Source organism: Halichoeres trimaculatus, unplaced genomic scaffold (assembly GCF_033239565.1).
Source record: "Halichoeres trimaculatus isolate MK-OKI-2021-1 unplaced genomic scaffold, fHalTri1.1 fHalTri1_scaffold_14, whole genome shotgun sequence".
NCBI lineage: Eukaryota > Metazoa > Chordata > Actinopteri > Labriformes > Labridae > Halichoeres > Halichoeres trimaculatus.
The window spans coordinates 29,662,431-29,686,849 of NW_027437192.1; the positions used below are offsets into that span (position 1 = coordinate 29,662,431).

The 24,419-nt window shown below is 40.0% G+C and overlaps 1 protein-coding gene across 2 annotated transcripts in view; it reads left to right on the forward strand.

Moving 5' to 3' along the window:
- Nucleotides 1–24,419, forward strand: part of khdrbs3 (KH domain containing, RNA binding, signal transduction associated 3) — a 203,156-nt gene that overhangs the window by 91,785 nt on the left and 86,952 nt on the right. For both annotated transcript variants that reach the window (XR_012599499.1, XM_074686039.1), the window contains exon 3: nucleotides 17,114–17,230. Coding sequence is in view for 1 of the 2 variants with exons in the window: in XM_074686039.1 (XP_074542140.1) it covers nucleotides 17,114–17,230 (117 nt within the window). In the remaining variant the exon portion in view is untranslated. The remainder of the gene's footprint in view (nucleotides 1–17,113; nucleotides 17,231–24,419) is intronic.

Here is a 24,419-nt window from a genome sequence, read left to right on the forward strand (position 1 = left end):
ATGTGGCTCAGGTAAAGTCTAATCAGAAATTTCTTACTCAGAATAAAATACAAACACATGCTTTGATTTCAGTTTTTGCCTCAGTAAATACAACTCTTTTTTGTTGACACTGATAGAGTCATTTTGCAATTTACCCATCAACGTGTTCTGGATTCTTCTCAAACTTTGGGAGTCATTATTTCTCCTGGGATTGACCCAGACTCTGAGTGAAAGTGAGATTTGTTGTAACTAGTATAATTATGTTGGGACTACGTGTATGTGTTTATGTACGTAGTGTCATCTGGAGGCTGATCTGAGTCTCTGGGGTTCACAGCTAAACAGATTTGCTTTGACAGCTTTGATAAGTAGAGCCACTAATACGCTGTTTAGAGCTCCAACAAGCCACCGAAGGAAGACAAATTCAATTTGTTCCATGTGACAGGCAGCAATGGCAAGAGTGATCGGTCTGACTTGAATGGTTTTCTCCTGAGCTGCGAGCATCACCTTTTGGCTTCTGGCATTGAAGTGGTACAGACATTTTTCCAAATAGCCATTTAGGAGCATGTGCGGGGAGGTTAAATTCATCCTCCACAAACATAGCTTTTTATCAAAATGAAATGGAAAAGGACGGCGCTGCAAGTTCCAGGCTGCTGATTCTGTGTGATAAAACGGAGCTGCTCCTTGATGATTTGTTATACTGCTGATGAATTTTTAGACTTCCACAGATATTGGCAGGAGGGATGACATACTGGTGTTGGATGGTGTAGTTATGTTGTGTAATGGACACGTTAAAGCTGCACAAAAAAATGTCTCAAATGATTTTTTTTTGTTAAATTTTATTTAAGGCGTCCTACAGAAATAGACTCTCAGATTGAAGATCAAAACTGAAGTAGGACATAATGTCACTCCAACAAGGAGGCTAAAAATATCTTTAACAAGGATGCACTATCAGCGCTCATCAGAGCGTTTACCGGATCTCTGCGTCTATGGAAGAGCATTCTTTTGGCAGAAAGCACCGCAGGCCATTAGCGAGGCGTAAGGAGTCCCACTGGTTTATTTCCAGTTCAGACTGTGGCTTTTCTCTGCGCTGGGAGCTGTGATTTATCCTTGTGCCGTCGTTCCCGTCCTGCTGTCCTCAGCACAATCACTCGGCACTGGTTCTCTGCACACCTTTCACCAGGCTTGCAGTATTACATTCAGCAAATGATGAAAAGATCTCAGATGCAAACCCTGAAACCCTTCCCCCCTGCAGCACTTTCAAGTTGAGTGTGATTAATCCTACGCCCTTTTTGTTCCCGTGTCCTCTGTCTTTCTAATCATTCACGTCCTTTTTATGTGTCAGCCGAACATGCTGCAAAAATAAATGAATTACATAAAAAATCTGTTTGCATGTTTTCAGTCAAGTCTTCTTTTTTGTTCTCTGTTTGTTCCTGGGTTTGTGTGACTGACGCTGTAACAGAGCAGCAGAGACGACCTGTGATTAAACACATCAGCTTTTATTCCTGTGATTACAGCGGCGGCAGCAGCAGCACAATCCTCTCACACAGTCTAATGACATGAACCAGCACAGGAGCCCAGGCAGGTTTTAGTAAGTCACATAATCCCTCATGATAACTCAAGCATTAGCAGAACCCCAAAGCATCCATCACAGTGGGAGTCAGACGGATTCTGATTTCTGATAAACAGCAGGGATTATATTCATGTGTTTGCTGAGACTCAGCAGATCGTCCATATGAGGAGACACGGGTGCCCCTGCAACCGTATCGACTGGGTGCTGATGTGCTGAAATGTGGAGATTAAGACTTCACTCTGACATTTACTGGCATTAGTCAGACAAACATTAGGCAAATCTGCCTGATCTCTTTTTAAATAGTCAGGAACTTAAAATAGTGCCAAACAAATACCATTACACCGTGTCAATCTTTTCTCTATAATTCTGACTGGAGTGGCTCAGGACCATGCGTGTGGAGTTATCCCCACAGCTGGGAACAAATCTCATCAGTTACTGACCCACTGTTTCTCCCTGTTTGACTACACGGTGATGTTGTTACTCTAAATGTAAGTCAGACTAACTCAATGATCAATCCCCATTAGTTAAATATTTTACACCTTTAAAGGACAATCAGCTGATTATATGAAGGTGCTAAATGAATCATACTCAGCGCCTCACACATATACGCATGGGTAGATTTATGAGTTTGTCAGTGATAAAGCTTTTAATAAAAGGAGCATTCAATGAAAATAATCAAACAGAAGTTGAATAAGTGCTTTTGTCAACGATGATGAATGAGGAAGTAGAAAGTGACAGGTTTAGAACTAACCTTTGAACCTTAACGGAGCCAGGATTTCAATTTTGGGTTAATTTCCAAAAGTTGGTAAATAGCCATTACTTTATGGATATAGATAGAGATATAGATATGTTACTGTTACTATGTTTGTTTTAAAGCCATAACTCTCAGTGGTATCTGCCAAAGAGTAGTGCTCTAATGCACCAATGGGCTGTGCCACCTCAACTTTCCATGTATAAGAGCAGCAACATAAACCACAGTTAAATAAAAGACAAAAATTTACAGTCTTTCCCAAAATCATTCTCTAGTCCTGGTATAACATGAGTCTGAATGAGTCATAACTTCTTCACCATCAGGCTAAGAAAAATGGCCAAACTTGCCTCGTTTTATACAGGCAGGGCATTTAACAATAACAAAATTAGCATAAAGTGACAAAATTCAATAACATTTCTCTTTAAAACCAATAATTTTTTTTTTTTTTTTTTTTCAAAGAAAATTTTGAGGTGGACCTGGGACCCTCGGGCCCACCCATCACTCCGCCCCTGACATATACTTTATCCCCTCATTGACGACCTCAACAATGTGGAGCAAAAAAAAGCTTCTGCAATACCTTATGACCCACGCGCTGAGAAAACATAGCTTCTGTGTTACAACAGGAGCGCTTTGCATTGACATGCATGAAAACATGTGCTGCTGTCAGAGTGAGCACGTCAAAGAAAGCAGCTGTTGTATTTCATTTTTAAAAACAAAATTCTAGTGACAGAGGGTGCTAACTTGCTTTTTTTTTCTTAACTACTTCATTTAAAGCTTATTTTACTATAACCCCATTAAAAGGATCTTTATCAAAAGTTCATGTGCCAACAACAACTGTGTCATCAAAAAATGTGGACATTTTAGCCCAGTTTCCGCCAAGCAGTTATGTTGGATTCACCTCGGCACAGCTTGCATTTTATGGCGTTTCCACTGACCAATCCCCAGACAGATCCCCAAATAAGAGAAGAGCCGTCCCACTTTTTAGGACCCTTTCATAGGGGTGCCATACTAAACCGATCTGATCCCGAAAGGTTTACTGTGTCTGTCTTCCTCATTGGATTTATTAGCAGGGTACACTGTGTCTCGCTTCTATGGTGTCATGCTATTATGTAACTGATGCTACTATCGGCACCTGGCTTAAACTCCGCCTACCACGAGGGGGCACGGCAAACAGGACCAGGCTTCACTGATCCAACCTGTACCAAACCGTACTTGGTGGGAACAGGGCTTTAATCTTGACACTTAATAACAAGGAACATTTGGACATGCTTTTTTGGTGTTTTTCTGTCTGCACGGGCCTGCATCATCAGTGCAGAGTGTTATCAGAGCATCCTGACACATTCAGATCACTGAGGAGTGAGGAGGTGGGGATTAGGCAGCAGATCTTTATGAGATGCTGAATTCATGATTTTTTTCTGCTGCTAAACTTCAAACCCTGCTTGAAAATCCTTGTGAGGACTAGAGGTCGACCGATATGGGTTTTTTGGGGGGCGATGCCGATGCCGATGCTTTCCAAATTTGGGCAGCCGATGCCGATATGCATAGCCGATTTTTCCAATTTGATATTCAGGCCGATTGTTAAATAAATATATATTTATCACATTTTTGTGAAACGCAGCAATTTCTGAGCAACTAAAAGAAATCTATTACAACAAGTCGTGTCCAGTCCTCTGAACATTTATTCAGTTTTCAAAACAATGAAATATTTTGTCTGAGTAAACGCACAATGTAACAAGCAGTAGTAAACATTCACACTCTTCTTAAAATGTCAAAAAAAGAAATTTAAAATTATTAATATAATTTGAACAAAAGTATGTGATGTATCCAAGTGGTTCCACAAGTTTGAGGTGCTAATCTTTTTTGTGCCTGATCAAAAATTGCGTCATTTTATACAACGGATCAAAAATCGGCTTTTTAAAAGAAAATACGGCCGATGGCCGATAGAGACAAATGTCTAAATATCGGCCCGATATATCGGCCGGCCGATATATCGGTCTACCTCTAGTGAGGATTTTATTGGTGATCTTGAAATGGTCTCACTTTTAGAAAATTGCCAAATATTAATCCAAAATCTAAGATTAGGAGAACATGAATCTATTTACGGCACGTAGATCAAGAGTCTCAGTGACATTGATGTCACTAAACTCCCTGACAAAGCTCAAATTTACAGTCTGCACTCAATTTAGCATCTTTAAGAATGCAAAAACACAAAAACATTATTTTATATAATTATAATTTCATTCAGGGGTTGTCTTGAGCTAAGTAAAGCAAAGTTAAGATCTGCTCTCCATTTAACAGTAGATGATGGTGCTCATGGGAAATGGGGTCTATATCCTGGAAAAAACACTACTGAATCTGTCCACAGGTGTCACTGCAAACAACACCAAACAGATGGTCCTCACAGAGCCTTTAACTGATCACTAGCTAAAAACAGCAGCACATGGAACATTTAGACCCAAATAAATAGTTAAATATGAGGACACATAAAATATTAAAACTTAATTAAGGCCATATGAGCGATGGACTCTGCATCAAATTAAACAGATAAATAAACAGGGTTCAATTACAAGCAGGGCTGTAGGTCTTTGTTTTTCCTTATATGAACACCTGTGCTGTAAAGAGACAGCAGAGCAGACAGACCGTAGTCCAGGTGTACGTCTGTTACAAAACACACTGATGTGAAGAACAAATACAGGATTATTTGTTGACCGCAGCCACTCAGAATGTGAACCCTGCTATTAATTGTAGAACTTATGCTTTCTGTACACCCACCATCCACTCAGATGAGCTCCCACTTCTGTAGATGACTGGAGAAACACTGCTGTTAGCACAGGTTCTACTAAAAATATTAAGGGACTAAAACATCAGTGTTTAAGAGGAGCTCAGACACAGCACGCTGTAATGGTTTTAAATGTTTACTGCAGAAGGATAACGCTGTTTGTGTTCAGCTTCTAGGCTCTTCATCACTCCCTGTAGTTTGACTTTTTATGTGCAGAAATTAAGAAGTGATGAGATTATATCTTAGACCCCAGCCGGAGCCTGTGTGTGGATTCTGGGTTGGTGGTGAGGTGTTAGGGTGCAGTTGTTGTTCTTGGCAGTAGTAGTAAAGGCAGAACAGAGGAAGAGAAATTGTGCAGTTTTAATACATTTCAAAAAGGGTTGAAAAATCTTGAGAATGTTCAAAGTGAGAAATTTTCCACAGGATTTTATGGAAATAAACCTGAATTTGTGATGACGACCTTGAATACAGTTAAGTTATATATGTTGTAGCATAACTTTGTTATATTTCACATCAAATCAGTTTGTCTGGAGCAGTTTAATCACCCCTATATTCAACACTACAACTCAGGTTTATCAGGAACCTAGCTCCACATGCAGAAGAAATGTCATCTGTCATTAATAAGACAAATCCAACAACAGAAACGCACTGTTAATTAAAAACATGCTGCAAAATGCCAAAACAACTCTTTGGTCACCAAAGCACCAAATCTCTTTACTCCAACACATCCCTCCGTCACTAGGTGGCTAATGGTGCCACTGGCAGTTAACTAAAACCAGTGGCTGACAAAAGCTGTGCCTAGCAGCGGTTAATTTAGAGAAGCTTCATCACCATGAGAGGCTATCCTTCAGATGGGCTTCACAGATTTTACTTTTCTGTTTCAACTGGCTTCAGGAAAAAAGAGTGTCTGCATCCTTAAAAAGTCTCAAAAAGTCTTAAATTCATGTGTCTAGGTTTAAGGCCTTAAATTCTTTAAAAATGTCATATGCTGGTCTTAAATACACAACTCAGAGGTCTTAAATTTTTCAGGGCAGGTCTAGTTCAAGTTATACATATTTTTTTTTCTATGAAGGCTGCAGTCGAAACTTTAATTGGCTACGTGAAGTCCACCCTGTGTTTGGGGCTTTCACTGTGGTAGCAGGCATCAGTGTGCACTGCCTGTAATGTCCTGACTCTAACTTTGGGCTCTGGTGTGCAATTCATTTACTCAACCAAAGAAAGAAGCACCAGAGAATAACAATCCGTAACATGACGGAGCTTCCCGTTAAAGTTTTATCACATGCAGGCAGAGGAGGCAGTCATTGAGCCAGGCACACTCTGTTAGGAATACCCGTCAAGACAACAGGTGACACAACACATTATCCACAGAGAGCACCACGCAACGTAAAACAGCTTTAAACTGATTGACAACACAATTCTTACATGGCATATTAGCTTAAATAGCTAAAAAGCTAATATGCCATAAGACTTGTTCTAACCTACCCTTAAATATATTGAAGGTCAGCTGGATGATGTCTGTTTAGATTCCAATAAAACAGGATTCCTCGAATATCCCCTACATTTATAGAGTGTTTGGCCTTAAATTTCATTCAGGGTGGAATTAAAAAGTCTTAAATAATCTTAAATTTGGCTCGCTGAAACCTGCAGACACCTTGTGAAACTCTAGGCTACAATGGATCTGCTCCAAGAAATTATTGTTATTGATGAACTCAGAAATGCAGTCACTTCTTCTCTGCATACAGTCAACAACAAGCACTGACAATGCTGAAAATTGAATGTTGTTGAGTGTTGATTGGTATTGTTGCTGTGGAAATATTATATGTGGCTACATTATGTTAGATCAGTGGTCCCTAAACTATGGCCCGGGGGCCAGATACAGCCCGCCTCCACATTTTGCCCAGCCCCCTGAACAATACCAGAGGCAAATTATGATATATTTATTTTTTCAGTCTGGTCATGTGATTGCGACTTACACATGCGTAAAACTTAACTTTCTATTCCACCCTTATGCAGTTTGTGTCCTATCTGCACCCCTCCCTTAGAAAAAATCCTGTTATACAACCATACTGTTAGGGGAATTGTGCTGGTAGGTGTTGTATCACTTAGTTCGGTTTCTCAGCCTGCTTACTTTCTGGTTTTCACAGTGAAGTTAATGAGAGTGAGCTGCAAACAGCGGTGTCTACAAGAAAGTTAATATTTAATGGTCTTTTTGTCTGTGAAAAACCTGAAAAGGGTTATTAAGTTATTATTTATTTCATAAATAGTGTTATATATTTCATTGACAGTGTTATTATTTATTTTCTGATTTTTTTCCTGTCAAAATCCCAGAAAGGGTTATTGATATTTGGTTATGCGTGGCTTTCTGGGAAACAATAAATTTTTGGTTTGGACACCCCTGAGATCGTCACACGTTTTTTTTTTACAAAGTGACCCTGGCCCCCCATCGGAAAAGGAAAAAGTTGTTTGGCCCTGATGGGAAAAAGTTTAGGGACCCCTGTGTTAGATGGAACTAAAACAAAAAATCTTCTGGCACTAGATGGAAGCACCTGCAGATACAACAAACTTTGTCGTACTTACAAAGGTTTTTCCGTCCAGTCTAAATTTTTGCTTGTGTTGTACGTGGTTGTTGGACAGAAAAATCTGCTAAATTAACTTGTAAAAATGAATAATAAAGCTGTGTCCCTCACACTGTTAAGCGCCCCCTACAGGCAGGGAGTACTTCAGTTAGAAGGCCTGAATTTAATGAACTTTTTTTTTGCAGATGTTTTATAATTTCATATTTTTTTCTGGTTTGTAACCATTTGTCTATTTTGAGAGCATTTGATGTCAGCACAGTTATTTCAGCTTTTTGTGGCATGTTTCCTCATTTGCAGTGTATTTGACATTTGATTTTAACTCTTGTGTTTCTAAAGATGCATCATTTCTGCGTTTGAAAATGGTTACCACTGTATCTTTAGCAACCAGTCTTAAAGTCAGTAACAAAGTCTTAATAAACTCCATCTAATGAAGCAGTTTTGTAGATTTTCTGAGGAGGTTTTCTCCCAGTTGCTCTCGTGGATCAGGTGGTTTGATGCAGTGCTGTGGACCATATTAAGTCAATACGGATGTCTGTCTCGTTTTTCCGTTTTGATCCGTCTTCCCCAGACATCCCTGTACCTTGATTTGACAGGAGGCAATTTTTTTTTTATTTCCTAAGCTCACTCACAAATCTGAGTCTGTGTCCCTGGATTCACAAAAACTCAAACAAGCTCGATTCATGTTTGGCTCAATTTCTGTGTCACAGCCTGTTCAAATTTTCCATTCATGTATATTTACTCCTTTAGTCTCTCAGCCTGATGGCCTTGTGTGCACAGTTGCTACACGGGGATGTTGGAAGTAGCACAGTTGCGATGATTTCTTCTCCCTGCATTTTTATCCTTCTACTGTTGGTGGACTGAGAGCTGAGTGATCTGTACGAGCGTGTGAAACAAAAGCTGCAGTAACACAGAGAGAAGTCTGCTGTGTGAAATTACAGCTCAAGAGATGGCACAGCTCAGTGATCAAGGCTCCATCCAGGTGGAAATGATGGATGCAGGGGGTGCGAGTTAAACTCAGCACATTTAAAACATTTCCTGACACCCTGTGTTCAACCAGGTAGCTCTGTCTCCTTTTATTATCATTTGAAAACGTGAATTTATTACAGCCAGGATCTATCATGTTTGCTTAGATTACCCTGAATGAAATTTCCCTGACACAACAATAAAGGTCAGTGTCTGAAATTTAGAGGGAGTGGAAATGTCTCCTAGAGGTTCGGTGCGTTTGAGGTGAAGCGAACACGCGGACATGAGTAAGCATCAAAGAGAAACACTGTTTTAAATATTCATCAATCCAAGGTCACAACTTTGTGAGTCACTTATTCCCATTAGAACGAGGAGGACAAAATCAGCACAGCGGGGGAACCATTTGTACTTGCTGTAAACCCTAGTTAGTCAAACATGGCAGCTCTGGCCCGACACTTCAGATTATCATTCTGCACATACCTGGGCTCAGAGTGGACTGTGTGACACCTGGCTCTGAGCAGGAGGCGTGTTAGAGCACAGATAGCCCAGGCACCACGTGGAACAGCTCTCTTGCCTTACTCTGCATATTTACAGAAATGTTAATTAACATACATTGTTCTTGTAACATAAATACATTTAACATTTTGTGATTGTGTAATTTTGACTTAGTATTGTAAAAGGATTTGCAGAACATTTGATGTTGTATTTGGTTTTGACATTTGGACGTGCCATTGAACGTGAGTGGCTTCAGATTTTAGGTACTTTTCAAATGCAGGAACTAAGCTATAAAATTTAGGTTCAATGGTGTTAAATTTACTCTTTTAACGGCCCTGCCTGGAGGGTAGAACTTTCCAGATTTCCATTAACTTCAGGGCTGTGGCTTGTTAGAGCCCATGAAACAATGACCCAAAATGTAACAAGACCCTGAGTCTGAAAGGTGAAAACTTTTTTCCCCAACATGAAAAAACTTGTCAGCACCCACAGTGTTTGTATTTCACCCTCTTTCCATCTACAGTAATTGACCACCAGCTGTGACTGGACTTGGACTTGGTTTAGTACCTCCTAAACAATGGTCTTCTTTGAGCCTGATAGTGTGAATGTGTCTCTGTCAGCTCCTGGTGTTCCAGTTTAAAGAGTGACCCTGAAAACTAGAGACCCTCAGCTGAACGCGCCAGTGGAGATTCAGTTTACAACAGTTGTTCAAGCACAGAAGTCCTCAGGAAGGAATGTACTAAACCACCACCCAATGCCATACATTCACAGTAAACAGTTTGTACCAAAACACGTTTTTATGTTTCTGTAATAGTTAATCCACTAGGATGTTCAAGCTTTTTAATCAACATGATATCTTTAATGCCAGAATACCAACATTAGAGGTGGGAGGTAAAAAAACAACAACAATGTATAGTAGTATCATGATTTTTTGTTTAACAATTTAAAATAATGTTGTTTTTTTTGTTCAAAAAAACTTTTTTTTTTCAAATTGAAATCTTTAAGTCTTTGTTTATAAGCTGGACTCACACGTGATGTGCATTGTTGGGAAAACATGGCTCCTGATGTAGTCTATAAACTTAATCATCATCATCTCATCATTGATTTTTTTCACTTGGTCTGGTGTTAAAAAAAGCAAACCAAAAATTGAAAGTATCAAAGAATTGCAGTTAAATCAAATTGAAAGATCTAAAATAACAAAAGAATAAAATTGGGAGAAAAAATATATTGTCCCAGTCCCAACAATCATTGTTATTACACATGAATTTTAAAATGGACTGCTTTGCTTTAAGTATAAAAAGTAAAGCACATTATTATATTTTGATTTAAAAATCACATTTTGTTTTACTTTTATTTATGAACAGAAAAAAAAATGTTTTTTTCTTTTCTTTTTTTTCTTTTCTTTTTTTTTTTTTTGTTTTTAATTATTTTTCACCTCAGAAAATTCCAATTTTCTGCCTCAAATTATTAACAATGAAGTCAAACTTATAAAAGTATAAAATCAGTTGGACACTTCTCAATCCAGTTAGAAATGGTGAAACAAAGGAAAATCCTTGAGAAGCAAAAAGTCAAACTGCCTCATGATGCTGTGTGGTTTTCTCATTTTTGTGATGGTTGGTTGAATACTTTAAGCACTGTATATGTGTCAAAATGTCCTCATCAGGTAAGTATTTAAGACGATTTAAAACTGTTTGAAAGGGATGTATCCCGCTGAAAGTCAACAGGCTAACAGAGCAGTTTTATGGTTTGAAACGGCTTCAAGCAGCGGGATTTTTGTTGCTACTACTTATCTTCTTTCAAGTCACAACAAATCTGTCTGCAGTGCAATAAAACACAACCAAAACCAGCTCAAGCTGACTGTCCTCTGTGCTGACAGGCTGGTGTCCTCTTTGCTGAATGGCCTTTATCATTGTCTTTCTTACTGTCCTCTAATGGTTTGGTGGTGCAGTGCAGTTACTTATATTCTTCCCTCCATATGTCACCATCCTGACTCCCAGGCCTTTGGGTCTTGGTAGAAACCCAGACGGTAATGTGCCACAGGAACCATGTTGTTCCTGGGGGAATAGTTCCAGGATTTAAGAGGAACTTCTGGTCAAGGGGCACATTGTAGGGCATGTTAATGGTTTCCCTTACCATCATATCCCATGATGCATTAGTGGTGACGAACATCATGTATTACGTATGTTGCATTATAGTTGTGGTTACTTGGTCAAACACCAGCATGTCTTACCTGGAGCTTTCCGTTAGTGCTTATACATAATTCAGCTGAAACTTTTAGCTACGCTCACATAGCAGGATTGTTGTCCAGAGGTCATAAATGTTTCTCAGAGAGAGATTGACAGCAGCTAACACGCTAACCATGACTGACCTTCCTGCTACGTCTCTAATGGTGCATTTTGTAAACCTGACCAGCACACTCAGAACTGCTGCTTGTGGAAACTTCTTGTATTTTTACGATGCTACCCTCCACAAATTGGAGCAATTATAAAAGCTGAAGGAACACACAGGCAGGGCTGCTGGACTTTAACCTGGAAAGAATGAAAACAGTCCGTTTCTGCCTTGGAGCGAAACTCTAAAGCCCGGCTCTGAAATCCATCACCCAGGAATTGGCAGGAGCTTCCTAATAAGCACTCACTTCCTGAACAAAAGACAGGAGTGATATAGGTGAGGTGTAAAACCAAACAGCCTGTTTCTTTTACCTCCTGCTAGTTAATTGATGACCTGGCTGGTTGAGGGGGAGCTGGATAACTCACTGTTAATGGAAAAGATGGAGACAGAGAGAAATGCTTATCCCTCCCTTTGTCTCTCTAACCATCTGCGGCTGCTGCTGGAGCTGTGTTCCAGCCGTGTTCTAGCCGTGTAGAGGTTGTATGACTAAGACGTGTGTCTGCACAGAGAACACCTCCCAGACGTATTAATGCATAACATTTGGGTTTCATGTATGAAAAGCCATGACCTTGTGTGGTAATCTAAGCTGGAAGCTTTTGATGGATGGTGACGTGCCAGAGGTAGCCAGGTTCAGTGTTAGCGCACACCGTGGCATGATGCTAATTCTGCATATATAACATTCAGGTTTTCAAAGTCAGGGCTCGAACCCCCTGGGGTTGTGAAATGCCGAATCAAAAACTATTTACAACTGCATGTTTCACCCATTACTGTTAAAATATCAACACAAATAGAGGTTAAATTTGACATAAAACCATTCAAACACATCATGTTTGATCTGTTCACTCTGAGGTAACGAAACCAGGATAATAATAGTATCAGTGGAAGCAGATCAATTTAGAAAACACAGCAAAGTTTGCATATAAACTGTCTTTATACAAATAGGCTAAATCATTTATTTATTCATTTTGTCTATTTTGGGGGGGAACTATTTTAGGGGTTTCAGGCTGAAAAAGTAATGCTTCAATCAGACGTCACATAATTAATAAACTACACATGACTCCTAAAATGTACAGCAAATGTGATGTGTGTGTCCCAAATGTCAAAATCGAATCAGCACTTGCGTTGACTTAAAGTGATACTCTGGGATGGAACAAGTTGGGTCCTATCACAAGGTTTAGAGCAGAAATTACCCCTACAGCAGTGTTTTTGTGCAGCAGAAGCCCAGAGCGCTCGCACCAAACACCCCCTCCCTGCTCCTCTGCCGGTTTCCTCTGCACTCAGACGGGGCCGATTTTACTTGACCAAAAACACAAATAAACCTTCTCCCACTGAAAAAATCTGATATCTGTCTGCAATCATGCTTTATTTAGAGAATTTTCAGCGCGTTACTTTCACACAAAAACACAGCTAAATAAGGGTCTACTTCTCATCGTGGCGTAAAAAGGCGCTACCAATGAGATGTCCAGTGTCCGCGGATGTTTCCTCTGTATTCCTTTCATCCTCCATCTGTTGCAGCTCCTCTTCTGTGTAGCTACTTCGGTTCATACAGATATCCTTTTGGTTCCAAAGTGAATGAAACTTCTTTGTCGCTGTCATAGTCACTCATTTTGAATTTCCTACGCTGCCTCACAATCCTAAGAGTACAAACAAAAGAATTACGTTACTTTATCAAACTTACACGAGGCTACAACCGGTGCCTGAAGCATAGCTTGTTTACATTCCCTACAGCTGAAAGGAGGAGGGGGGACGGAGCGCACTAGCGCTGCGTGGAAGGACACATGACCAGATAAATGTCTGGATAAATGTTTATTTTTCCGAAGTCTTAATGCACTTAAAAAATATTTTATGTAGCGTACTCTTAAACTGTGGTATTACTTTCTGATTTTAGTTCTTGTGGGCAGAGAAAAAAGCCTTTGAATTTGGTACCGTCATTCCCTATTAGCGCCTATCTCCTCGTCACCATCGATTACAGTCTGTGTCTTACTGAGGGAGAGGAGACAACTTTGTCCTGTATCTAATGTCCTTAGTGGTCACATAGAGCTCATACAACCCCACTTCAAAAAAAAAAAAACGGAACTATCCCTTTAATCCCGAAGGTGTTTTGTCTCTTGCATACACCCTGCTGTTGCATCACACCTCTGGTTGCATTTTCATGTATCATGTTCAAAGCAAAAAAAAAAAAAAAAAAATACTGATTCCAAGTACTTGGTTGAGATTTTTCTCAGGCAGACAGGGGGGGGGAATTTAATTAAAATTTTTTTTTTTAGAAAATTCAGCCCAGACAACTCTGAAAAGCATGCACATCTCAGTTTGAGGGGTATGTCTGTGAAACAGCTTTGATATCAATCTTAAAATGTGCAGCACCATAAAAAGCTTCATGTCCTGTTATAAACAGGTGTTTATCGAGCAGTACAGTAGATTTCAATGTGAGAATGTAAATGTGTTTTGTCTTATCTTTTCCCCCCATTCCTTGAGGGGGGGGCATGCAATTTTTTTTAATATTGTGTGTTATACACATCAAAATGTTTCAACTGCTTCTTGTGAAGATGCGGAGGTTGAACTATCCACCTTTGTTGTTTTTTGACAATTGTATTTACTCTGTGTATGAGATGTTTCTGGACGTTGGGGCAGGTTCATATAAGCTTTTAGCTTCCTCATGTCTCTTCTCAAAGAATGCATTTTTTATGGGGGGGGGGGGGGGGGGGGGGGGGGGGGGGGGGTTGTTGCTTTCATTGTTAGAGACTGGTTTATTGTTATATATTTGCTCTTTAGGCAACAGATTGTGTACTTATTTATTTCCCAACTTCTCATTTGCAAATGTTTGAGATAAATAAAAATCCAATTTAAAAAAATTAAATCAAAGAAAAAAATGGATCTAAACGATACAGCCCTACTGTTTAGGACTAAATGGCTCAGTATCATGTTGTATTCTGTTTGCTGGCACTATTTATCATCATTTATCATTTCCTTTATTCAGATCGCCTTTGGCTTTCACTAACGCAGCAGCTTCCCTGGGTTTCCCACACTAAAAAGCCTCACAAGCAGAAAACAAGTCTCATGCTCATGAGATCTTATCATGGTCATGGACATGCACATGTGAACATTAAACAACCGTATTCTTTCCTGACGTGCCTTTCCTGGGATTTTGTGTACATCCACCTGTACCTGTGGAGGTTCAATATACAAGCAAAGCCATGCTGCTTTTGTAACAGAGGTTGAAACAAGCCTCCACTTAAGACATCTCTTCTATCATTTTTGGATCAAAAATGTAGGCAGTAACGCCGGAGACACACCAGATGTGACTCCAGTTGTGTGTTGACTGCTTGCTCTCTCATCTGTCCCCTCACACCAACTGTGTGTTCAGTCTGGCACGTAGCAGGACACTTGACAGCTGGAGCCAGGAGACTGAGGAGTTCCTGCTCTTCCCACTTACTGATCCTCTCTGTGTTCATGTTGGCCTGGAAAACCTGTTATTATGTTGGATCTGGTTTTGACACGATTTGTTTTATTTTGAAAGTCACTGGGTATTTTAGGTGGTTTCTGTGTGCAACTTCCTTTCTCTCTAAATCTTTTTTGTAAATTGACATGTTGCAGCCATAGACTGTGAAAATATGGACGTAGTCTGCACTATGTCACCCATCTGTTCCTGATGCAGCATAACAAAGCGGATCATTGGCGGGGCCATATTGGATATGACATGGTCTTTGAGCCTTTCTAACAGCTGTAGCATCAGTCACTTGATCTGTGTGTCTGGTTGGACAAACTTGTGATGTTAATACTTTCTGAAAGCCAAAATCGAATTAGAAAAAAAATGAAATTTTATCATAAGTACAGGAAGTGTACAGTTGCACAAAATTACATCACATCACAATCAAACAGTTCATGATCTAAACTCATGACTCTAAGGGCTCTAATTTCTTTGTGCAGCGCAGGGGGGCGCAAGCCTGGTGCACCCTGCGCAGTGCTAATTCTGTGCGGTGCACCGCCGTGCCCTGCCAATTTGACAATTTGGTTGACCATCTGCGCAGAGATGGGTGTGATGGCGCGCCAGGGGGAGTTGACATCGTACCAGGGGGAGGTGTCAGCAGATTCATGTTGGTGCAGTGACAATTTCGTGCAAAAACAGCGCAGAAAGTGCGCTGAAAGCTGACCAGCTCCAACCTGGTCTACTTCGGCGCAAAGCGGAGCGCACCCCACGCAGCTGTAATTTGGTGACAGGCGCACATGTGGGCACATGTCAACAAAGCCTCAGAGGCAGGTTTCCAGAGTGTCAGGCACATTTTAATGCAATAAACAATCACAGTAATCACTATTTAATGTAACTGTCTGAACCAGCTTATACATTTATATCTATATTAACTGTCCAGTCACATCTGATGTCAGATTAAAGCCGTTTGTCATAATGGAAAGTTAACCTGACGGCAGCTGGAAGTTTGACGCACATCTTGCAATTAAACAATAAACAGCCTTAACATCTGATACTGAGTATATATCTGGTTCTCTCATTTCATTTAATTCAAAGAAAAGAGGGAGAGAAAAGACAAAGAAAAAAGAGACAAAATAAATGTTTGTCACTCAGGATTTACCCGTGATTTCCCATATTTCTCTGTTTTAGTCTTTATTTTTAACGTGATGTAAAAAGATGGAGTACATTGTTGTAAGGAGGATGAGGTGGAGACACTGGGAGAGTATACAGTATATCACCAAAGGTTCTGCTATTTGGCGATGACAAACCAGGAGTGCAGGTGGATTAAAAGTATTCTGAATGGATAAGCCAGCTGTGTAACTGCCTCTTTATTTTGTACTCCTATTAATGACAAAGGAACAGATTACATCTGTCCTGGTCTATGCCTGGTCTTCGAAGTTAGAGCCCTAAGAGTTATTGTTGAAGAGTTCTTTGAGAAGTCTTTCAATCCTGCATTTTTGGCTTGATGTAAATCCACCTACACTGTCAGTATGGTATGATTAGTTGTTATCTATCCTCCCCAGAGAGGTTATTTAACAAACTGCAAGGAGCCTTAGAAACTGTTCTCTCCTCAGTGTTTGGGAATGGGGTGGATTGCAATCATCAGCATCAGCATTATTCCAATAATGCAAACAAATGAGCTGGAAATGAAAGTTCCTACATATTTTAACATGACTCACTTATTAACTAAGGCCCATTGCATATGCCGTGGTCAGTTTATTAGTACTCAAACTGCACCTTGCTAATTCTGCTGCAGTCATTTTTAAGATTACCCAGAAGAAAATGTGTTAAGCTGCATGGATTAATGTAATTTTTGCACTAATATGCAGCTAAGCTCCTAATTAGCTCTTTATTTCTGCATCAGGAGCAACCATCTGTATGTTTCTTAAAGACATTTTCTTGCCGGTGGGAACATTTCAGATCATCGTTATGCAGTGTCAATCCTGAACCTGTGAAAGGTGACACTGTGAACCCGGGAGGAGACATTTCAGAAAAGCTTCCATACTGATTCTATCGGCGCTGACTGCTGATGAGTTTTCATTAGCTCCGCTCTCTGAATGAGCCACGAGTGATTGACGTACGACTGTCTTTGCTCTTTATCTCAAACACACACATTCTGATTGATCTGCGCTCTCGCTCTCTGTTGCAGTTTAACTTTGTCGGCAAACTCCTCGGGCCACGCGGGAACTCGTTAAAGAGACTACAGGAGGACACTCTCACAAAGATGTCAATTCTGGGAAAAGGATCCATGAGAGACAAAGAAAAGGTAACGCTGCACTGTTTTTCATTTTTTTGGCCCCGCTCTCTCTGCTCTTTCCACTCTTTTACCCCCACATCTTTTTATCTCAGTCTGCTGCCGTAAGTCTTTCACACAACTCAAAGTGAGGAGGGGTGGACCTGCCTTTCAAGTGAAGGAAGGAAGCTTTAATGAGGAGGTTCAGAGCATTTCAGCTGAGATAAGAGCCATCTGACAAAAATAATGCTCTGACATGGGGACGTAAACATGCTCTTACTCTTTATGTTTCTTCAAATGAAATAATTCTGTATGCTTTTTTTTAAAAAGTAGTCTAACTTTGCTGAATAAGAGTTCTATGCAAAGCAAATTGTTAGCATAAAGCTAACTCTTAACAGTGTGATGCCTTATAGACCGCCTTCTCTTAACCAATGACTGACTGTGAAGAGCTTCTAATGCAGCTTATCTGAAGATTTGAGTTATCAATAAAGTCCTCTAAATACACATGTAGAGCACAGTCAAGTATATTTAAAATTATGTTTAACCAGCATGATTCAAGGCTACACAATAAGTATATCTGCAGCCTGTGTCCCGGCATGTCCCTCCTTATCCTCTTTGTTGTGAGCAGGAGCTCCTCCCCTCTGAGATTCAGATTGCCAGGTGGCTCTTGGTAATCTCATCCTCTTAGACATGGAATCTAACAGGATGAAATATATATTCTCGCTTAGGGGGTTTCTGACATTGCATCCTAGTGAGGATGCTCTAAATAAAAGGCTGCTGGTGGTTAAAGAAGGGATGTGGGGAAATGAGGCTTTCCTGTATTTTAAACATGGATATAAAGTCAAGGCTAGTTAATGGTTTCCGCACAAGTCTGTTAGTGTCTGCTGTTTCCAAACTGCAGGGGGCAGCATATGTTAAACTAGGCTACAATAAGTTCTTTACACTGTTTACAACCATTTTTTTTTTTTAACCAGTTCCTCTTCTTTTTCGAGTCTGGCCACAATTTTACTTCAGGAATTGTTCATCACACAGACGAAATGTTCACAAGTCTTTTTTTGCAAGTCCAAATCAAGTCCCAAGTCTTTGGTCACAAGTCTAAGTCAAGTCCCAAGTCTCTGAAAAATAAATCTTATGAGCTTTTGTCATCTGCTGCTATCTGGTCTACTACGAATACTGTACAGCTTTATCTACGAAGAGCATTCAAAGCATTTACTGTATCATTATCATCACTCCTATCTGTTAGCATTCAGTAGCAGCGCTGATTAGCTGTTTGTTATATGATCACTTTAAACAGGGAATTACAATATGAAAAATGAAAAAAAAAACATAATGAATGCTTTCCTTGGAGACGGATAATTAACATTACCCATCAGTCATGTCAGTGCACCTCAATGTAAACAAGTGCCCAAAGCAAACTTTCACTCATCTATTCAAATATTCAGTTACAAGGCTGGTAGATAGCTAAGTGATCGGTTACATAGCTAAAGCTAAGCTAACTGTCCATATGTGCTAATGTGACTGACCTATCCAGGTGAGTTTTCAGGTGCCTGATAAAGTGTGATGTGGCGGATCCAGCATCTTTGATCTGGATCCTGCAGACTCTGCAGGACTTTTCGTAATCTGATGTGCAAGTGATATCACGTGATGTTGTGAGGCACACCTGATACAAACAGTGGTTACCATGGTTACAGGGAAAAAAAAAGAAAAGAACCACATTTAGCTCGTCAGAGTTTCCTCAATTTTAATACCCCAAAAAAGAAAATATAATGACTGTTCACAAGTCCCAAAAGACGAGTCAGAGTTGAGTCTGAAGTCTCTGTGGGTGCGACTGAGTGTGACTCCAGTTAGAGTAGCAAATTTGAGACCCCATCTCTGTCACACACATTTATGTTCAAATGCATCTAGCTATCATAAACCAAGCTTGACTATGCTGGATGTTCACACTGAACTTGTGCAGATTTTTAAACCTCCACATATTCAAATGTTGTAGAAATCCCTGAATCTGTCTAAAAACTGATCAAAGTGCTCTGTTCTAAAATAATCGTGAAATCTTTCCAAGAGCCTGGATGAACGTCCAGCCATTAGTGATGAAAACGGACTGTTTGTGCGTGAACATGGGAATTTAAGATGGTAGACCCCACTATTACAGGCACTAACAGCCAGATGGTTGATGTCAGGCTCATGTGTTACCGTTTAAAATGTAACATGTGAAGAGAACAGATATTCAGGGATCCACTGGAAAAGTATGAAGATACTGAGATATACAACACAATTAAGTTTAGGATACACGGGTGAGCATGCACAATTGGAATTTGTTTACACAATACAATAATGGTCTTTTATGACTAATGGTCAGGATGGGTACCGAATAAGGTACTTTTATAGGTACCTTAATGCAACCTTGTGACTGTGAGGAAGTGGAAGAGTGGGTAATTTTCCATGCTGGACATGAACACAACACTGCAAGGTTATCAAAAATAGATTTTAAATAAATAATTAAATAAATTAAATATATGCCTATTTTTAATTGAAAAAAATATACATATTTCATATCAAACAAGTTGATATTTTTTACCACATAAACACAAAAAAGTACTGGAAATTGGTTCTGTTCAGTGCCAGTACCGATTACTGGGCATTGGTACCGTATCGTTTCAAATGTGAAAGGTACCCATCCCTAACTAATGGTCCCGTTTGTGTAATAACTGGATGCTGAGATCTCATGAGACTTGCTAAAATGATGAGGTCATCACCATAGACTGTATAATTATTGGATGTAGTCCCCCTGACATCACCTGTCTCACTTTTGGCTACAGTGACCATATTTAAAGTGACAGACATTTCAAGTACAGCTGTAGGGCTGAACTGCCGAGTAAGAAAAAAATTCACCTCCCCTTCACTGTGTGCTGATAGTAAAATTAGCGACTCAGACAGAAGACGTTTTTCGAACCAGGCTGGAAATACTTTAATTTCTGATTTGAAAACTGCTTTTTCTGGCTTGGTGTGTATGTGACTTCCTGTACTTCCAGAGCCAGCCTCAAGTGGACACTGGAGAAACAGCAGATTTTAGCACTTCAGCATCGTCTCATATTCTTAGACCAGAGGTTGCTGCTTGATCATCACATAAGGATCTTCATGATACGATGGAGAGGCGGGCCTCAAACACAGAGGTCTACCCCTTGGCTCGGCCCCTAACAAGCCTCCAGAGGGCTGGAGAGCCAGCAGCTAAGACGAGGTGCCATTGAGAGAAGGCAACTACGTCCAGCTCCTACAGGAGCAACAGGGAGACAGGATAGAGACCTAAAACAAGCACACACTCCTTCTTTAAACCTTTCCTCACAGCAGCACAGTCCCTCACAAGGAAGAGCCTCACTGAGAGGAGTTTGCATGTCCTCCTTCAGCACGTGTCGGCTCCTTCTGGACACACTCTCCCCCCCTGGTGACTGTAAATCACCCACAGGTGTGAGTTGTTTGTCCCCAGGTGTCAGGCCTGTAATTGACTGGTGACCTGTCTGGGGTGTGTTCAGGCTCTGGAGAAATGACAGCAGAAGAGGCTCAGTCCTCCTGTGACCCCACATGGGATACTCCATTTGGAGACAGGTCTTACCAAAGATCAGTACGGCAACTCGAGCTGAATTTCTGATAGTTTGGCTTTCTGTGGCTTTGATAACTTAATGGATTCTTTTTATTGGCCTGAAAACTTCTTATTTTTCGGCAGTGTTGCAAACTCAAAGTAGCTTGTCTTCATTTTATAGTTTTTCTCTCATGATTTTGGAGCGCCGACTTGAAGCAGACAGAGTTTGTGATCTTGTTGATACATTTTTGATGATAAGAAATCAAAGTCTTTGAAAACCTCTAAGTAGTTACTTTCCTGCTCTTTAGAATCTGATCACATACAGCAAATGTCATCATTTCCATCTTATTTTTTTATTGCTCTTTTCACTCTTACTTTAGCTTTATGTTTTTCAAAATGTAAAAAAAGAGCTGCGATCAGATTGCTCCAGCAGCCCGGCGCCACTTTTGACTGACAGCTCATGGGTAACATGGACCACAAAGGTTTTTTGGGAAAAACAGCTTGGTCTTGAAAACAAATTTCAAAAGTGTATGGAAATGTGAATGATCTGAGAGCTCAACCAAAACATGCCTCACATCTTTCAAAGGCTGCTCTCTCATCGTAAACAAAAACACACACACACACACACACACACACATACACACAGAGGCTGATGAGAAGCAGAATGTACACACACATCGATCTGCCGTGAAGAAGAAGAAGAAGCCTCTGTGAGAGAAATGATGATGAAAGAGGATGTATCCTAAGCAGCAGCTCAAATTTTAAACACAATCCTATTTCATGACCCGGGTCATCGACGGTGTGTTCATAAAGAGAGGGCATAAACGTCAGGTCTTTAGCAGCAGGATTGATAGCAGACTGGACGGGTTAACGGAGAATAAATCGGCTGGTCTGCGTCTCTTCTCCCGCTCTGTTTGTCTGGCCTGATTTGTTGGCAGCGATGATCCTCCCTATCATATCGCACGTTCCTTTTGATTACCGTGATCAATAGTCTTTGTTGGTCGTCTTCTCATGAGCAGCGAGAGAAAGATCCGTCATGGAGATGTGCTGACCTCGGCAGCCCTAACCTGTCTGCACTAACACACCGCAGGATTTATGACGGACAGCTTCCTGTCGAGGACACGCCGAGGAGCTGTGCTTCCTCTTTTTAAGAGGGGGGACACACCCTCACTTCAAAAAAGTATTTTATCTTCTGGTGGATGCTGACTCTTTTTTCTTTCTGCTGCACAATGTGTGTCGTTCCCAGACCTTGAAATGCCTCAGGAAGGTCAGACAGCTGCAGAAAAAAAGGGTCTACTTTCAAGGCTTTTTCGAGAGCGGGGGAAAAACAAAGACGTCTTTTTGTTACGTGAGCACAAAGTGAGACATGTTCCCGTTCATATAAGAACACTTCCTGTCTGGGTGGCCTCTTATCAACGAGAACAGAGGAGAAAGGTACATATCCACCCTGTGGAACTCATTAGACGAGATGTAATTTTAGTCTTCCTCTCTGGAAATATAGTACAATAGGCTTGTTGGAGGATGAAACTGTACAGGGCTCTGTACATTCCTTTTCAAACTCTCACATTTGGCAGCGTTGCTGCAAAGAGCCGGGATAATTGCTGAGATATTTGCCGCTGCACTACCTTGATCTTGTGTTGACAAGAATGTGAGAGCACAGAGGTTGAAAGGCATCAAGCTGCCGGAGTCGGAGTCTCCCCGCCTGGTTATGGCACCTCGGCTGTCCTGCCGCTGTCAGAGCCGGATGATGTAAAGGCAGCCGTGCTCCGCGCCCCCTCCTCGTTAGCGCTGTGATTAACTCATCCATTTCCCTTCCCTGGGAATTGTTCTCCCTCTTTAATTTCCCTGATAGACAAAACAATCACATTGTCTGCGTTTCACTTTTGCTAAGTCTTTTGTCGGCTCTAATTGCCAGCTGCTGGAAACACCTTCAGTGTCTGTGAGGGGTAGTCTGTGTGTGAGACCAAAGGGATAACCAGCTGTGTATGCTTGTAAATACACTGTACATCTTTTTCTTCACCAAGAATAAACAGACTCACTCCAGCCTCAGTGTGAGCTAGAGGAGATGACTTCTGCTGTTCTTTAATGTGTTATAAAAATCACCTCTTCTTTTGTTTACATGAACTGCTGCTCTTGGTTTGATAAGGAAAAACTTAATAAACAATGCTGCTGCTCTCTTGAAGAAGAGATTAGTGATCTGAATGAGTTTCTCTTGGTTCAGCAGAGGTTAAATTAGATCGAATGAATCATGTTTTTTTATAAACTACTAAACATCAAGTTTTTGACTTGTGTTCTATTCTATTACATTAACATGTTGGTGCCTTATCCCTTTCCTTAATCAAAACTGTACAGGTAAAAATAGCTACAACTAGCTCTGTATTTTAATCATTTATTTATTTGGTTTTAATTATGCATAGGGTTTATTGGAAAAGGAAAAATGCAACTTTGACAGTTCAACTCATGCCTGTTTCAAACAGTTGTATCAACTGATACTTCATATAGAGATTATAGCTTTTGCTAGTTCCCATCTCTTGCCCATCTCCTTCTCTTAAACATTGAAATGTTCTTTCCGTTGTAATTTATTGCTTGTTTTGCCTTATCTGTTGGATTGCTCTTGTTATATGTAATGGAAACAGCTGGGCTGTTTGTTGAAACCATCAGATTAGGGTTATGGATGTAAATAGTATGTTCATTTAATCTTTTCATTTAATTATTGGGGCTGATATTTGGCATTTTGGAGCATATTGGCATAGGCCTCTTTTTTTTTTTTTTTTAAATCTGACGGCAGATATAAAATCCATTCAAAATTGTGTTGTTTTGGCTCTGATGCTTCTCTGCACAGAAATTTTCCTTGTCTACACTATGGAAGCCCTTGATGGGCGTTTAAATCAGTCTTGTAAAACCAGACAGAAAATTAATGCAACTGCATTACATGCCTGCTACATTACATTACATGACAATCTGTCCAATTTTATTGCAGTTACATATAATTTTTGGAAAAATTAATTTACAGTAGGGATTTAAATTTGGAAGTTTTGATTTAACTTTATAAAAAAGTGCTGCTAAGTCTGGGAGCTGTTTAATAAACACATGCTTGAAGGCAGTTGATTGCAGTTAAGTGTTGGAGTTTGCATTGTTCAAAATTTTTACGCCAATATTTTCACTTTGACTGCAAATGAATATCGGCTTCAAATATCAGTTATCAGCCTCCTTTCCTACTAATAATCAGTGTCAGTATCGGCCCCCAAAAAATCGGTCTATCTCTAATTCTGTGTTTTCATTTTTCTCAGGGCATGAAAAAAAAAGGTTTTTTTTAATTTAATTTTATTTTTTTTGTAAAAATAAAAAGATGTCTATGAAGTTACCCAGTGAACTACAAGCACCAAAGTATTTAACATCTAACAGTATGAACTTTATTTAAAAATGAATTGAATTGTGTTTCGTGGTGATCCCCTGTGTCATTCCTTCTTTCCAACATTTTTTCACATGTTTTAACTTAATGTTGAAAATGTACTTGGTGTTGCATCATGACCGTTACAGTGGACACATAGTCAACCATAAATTACTGCTTATTTTAGATATAAAGTTCAAACATATAGAATTGAACTATTACTCAGATATAACTGTATATAATGATATATGTCTTTT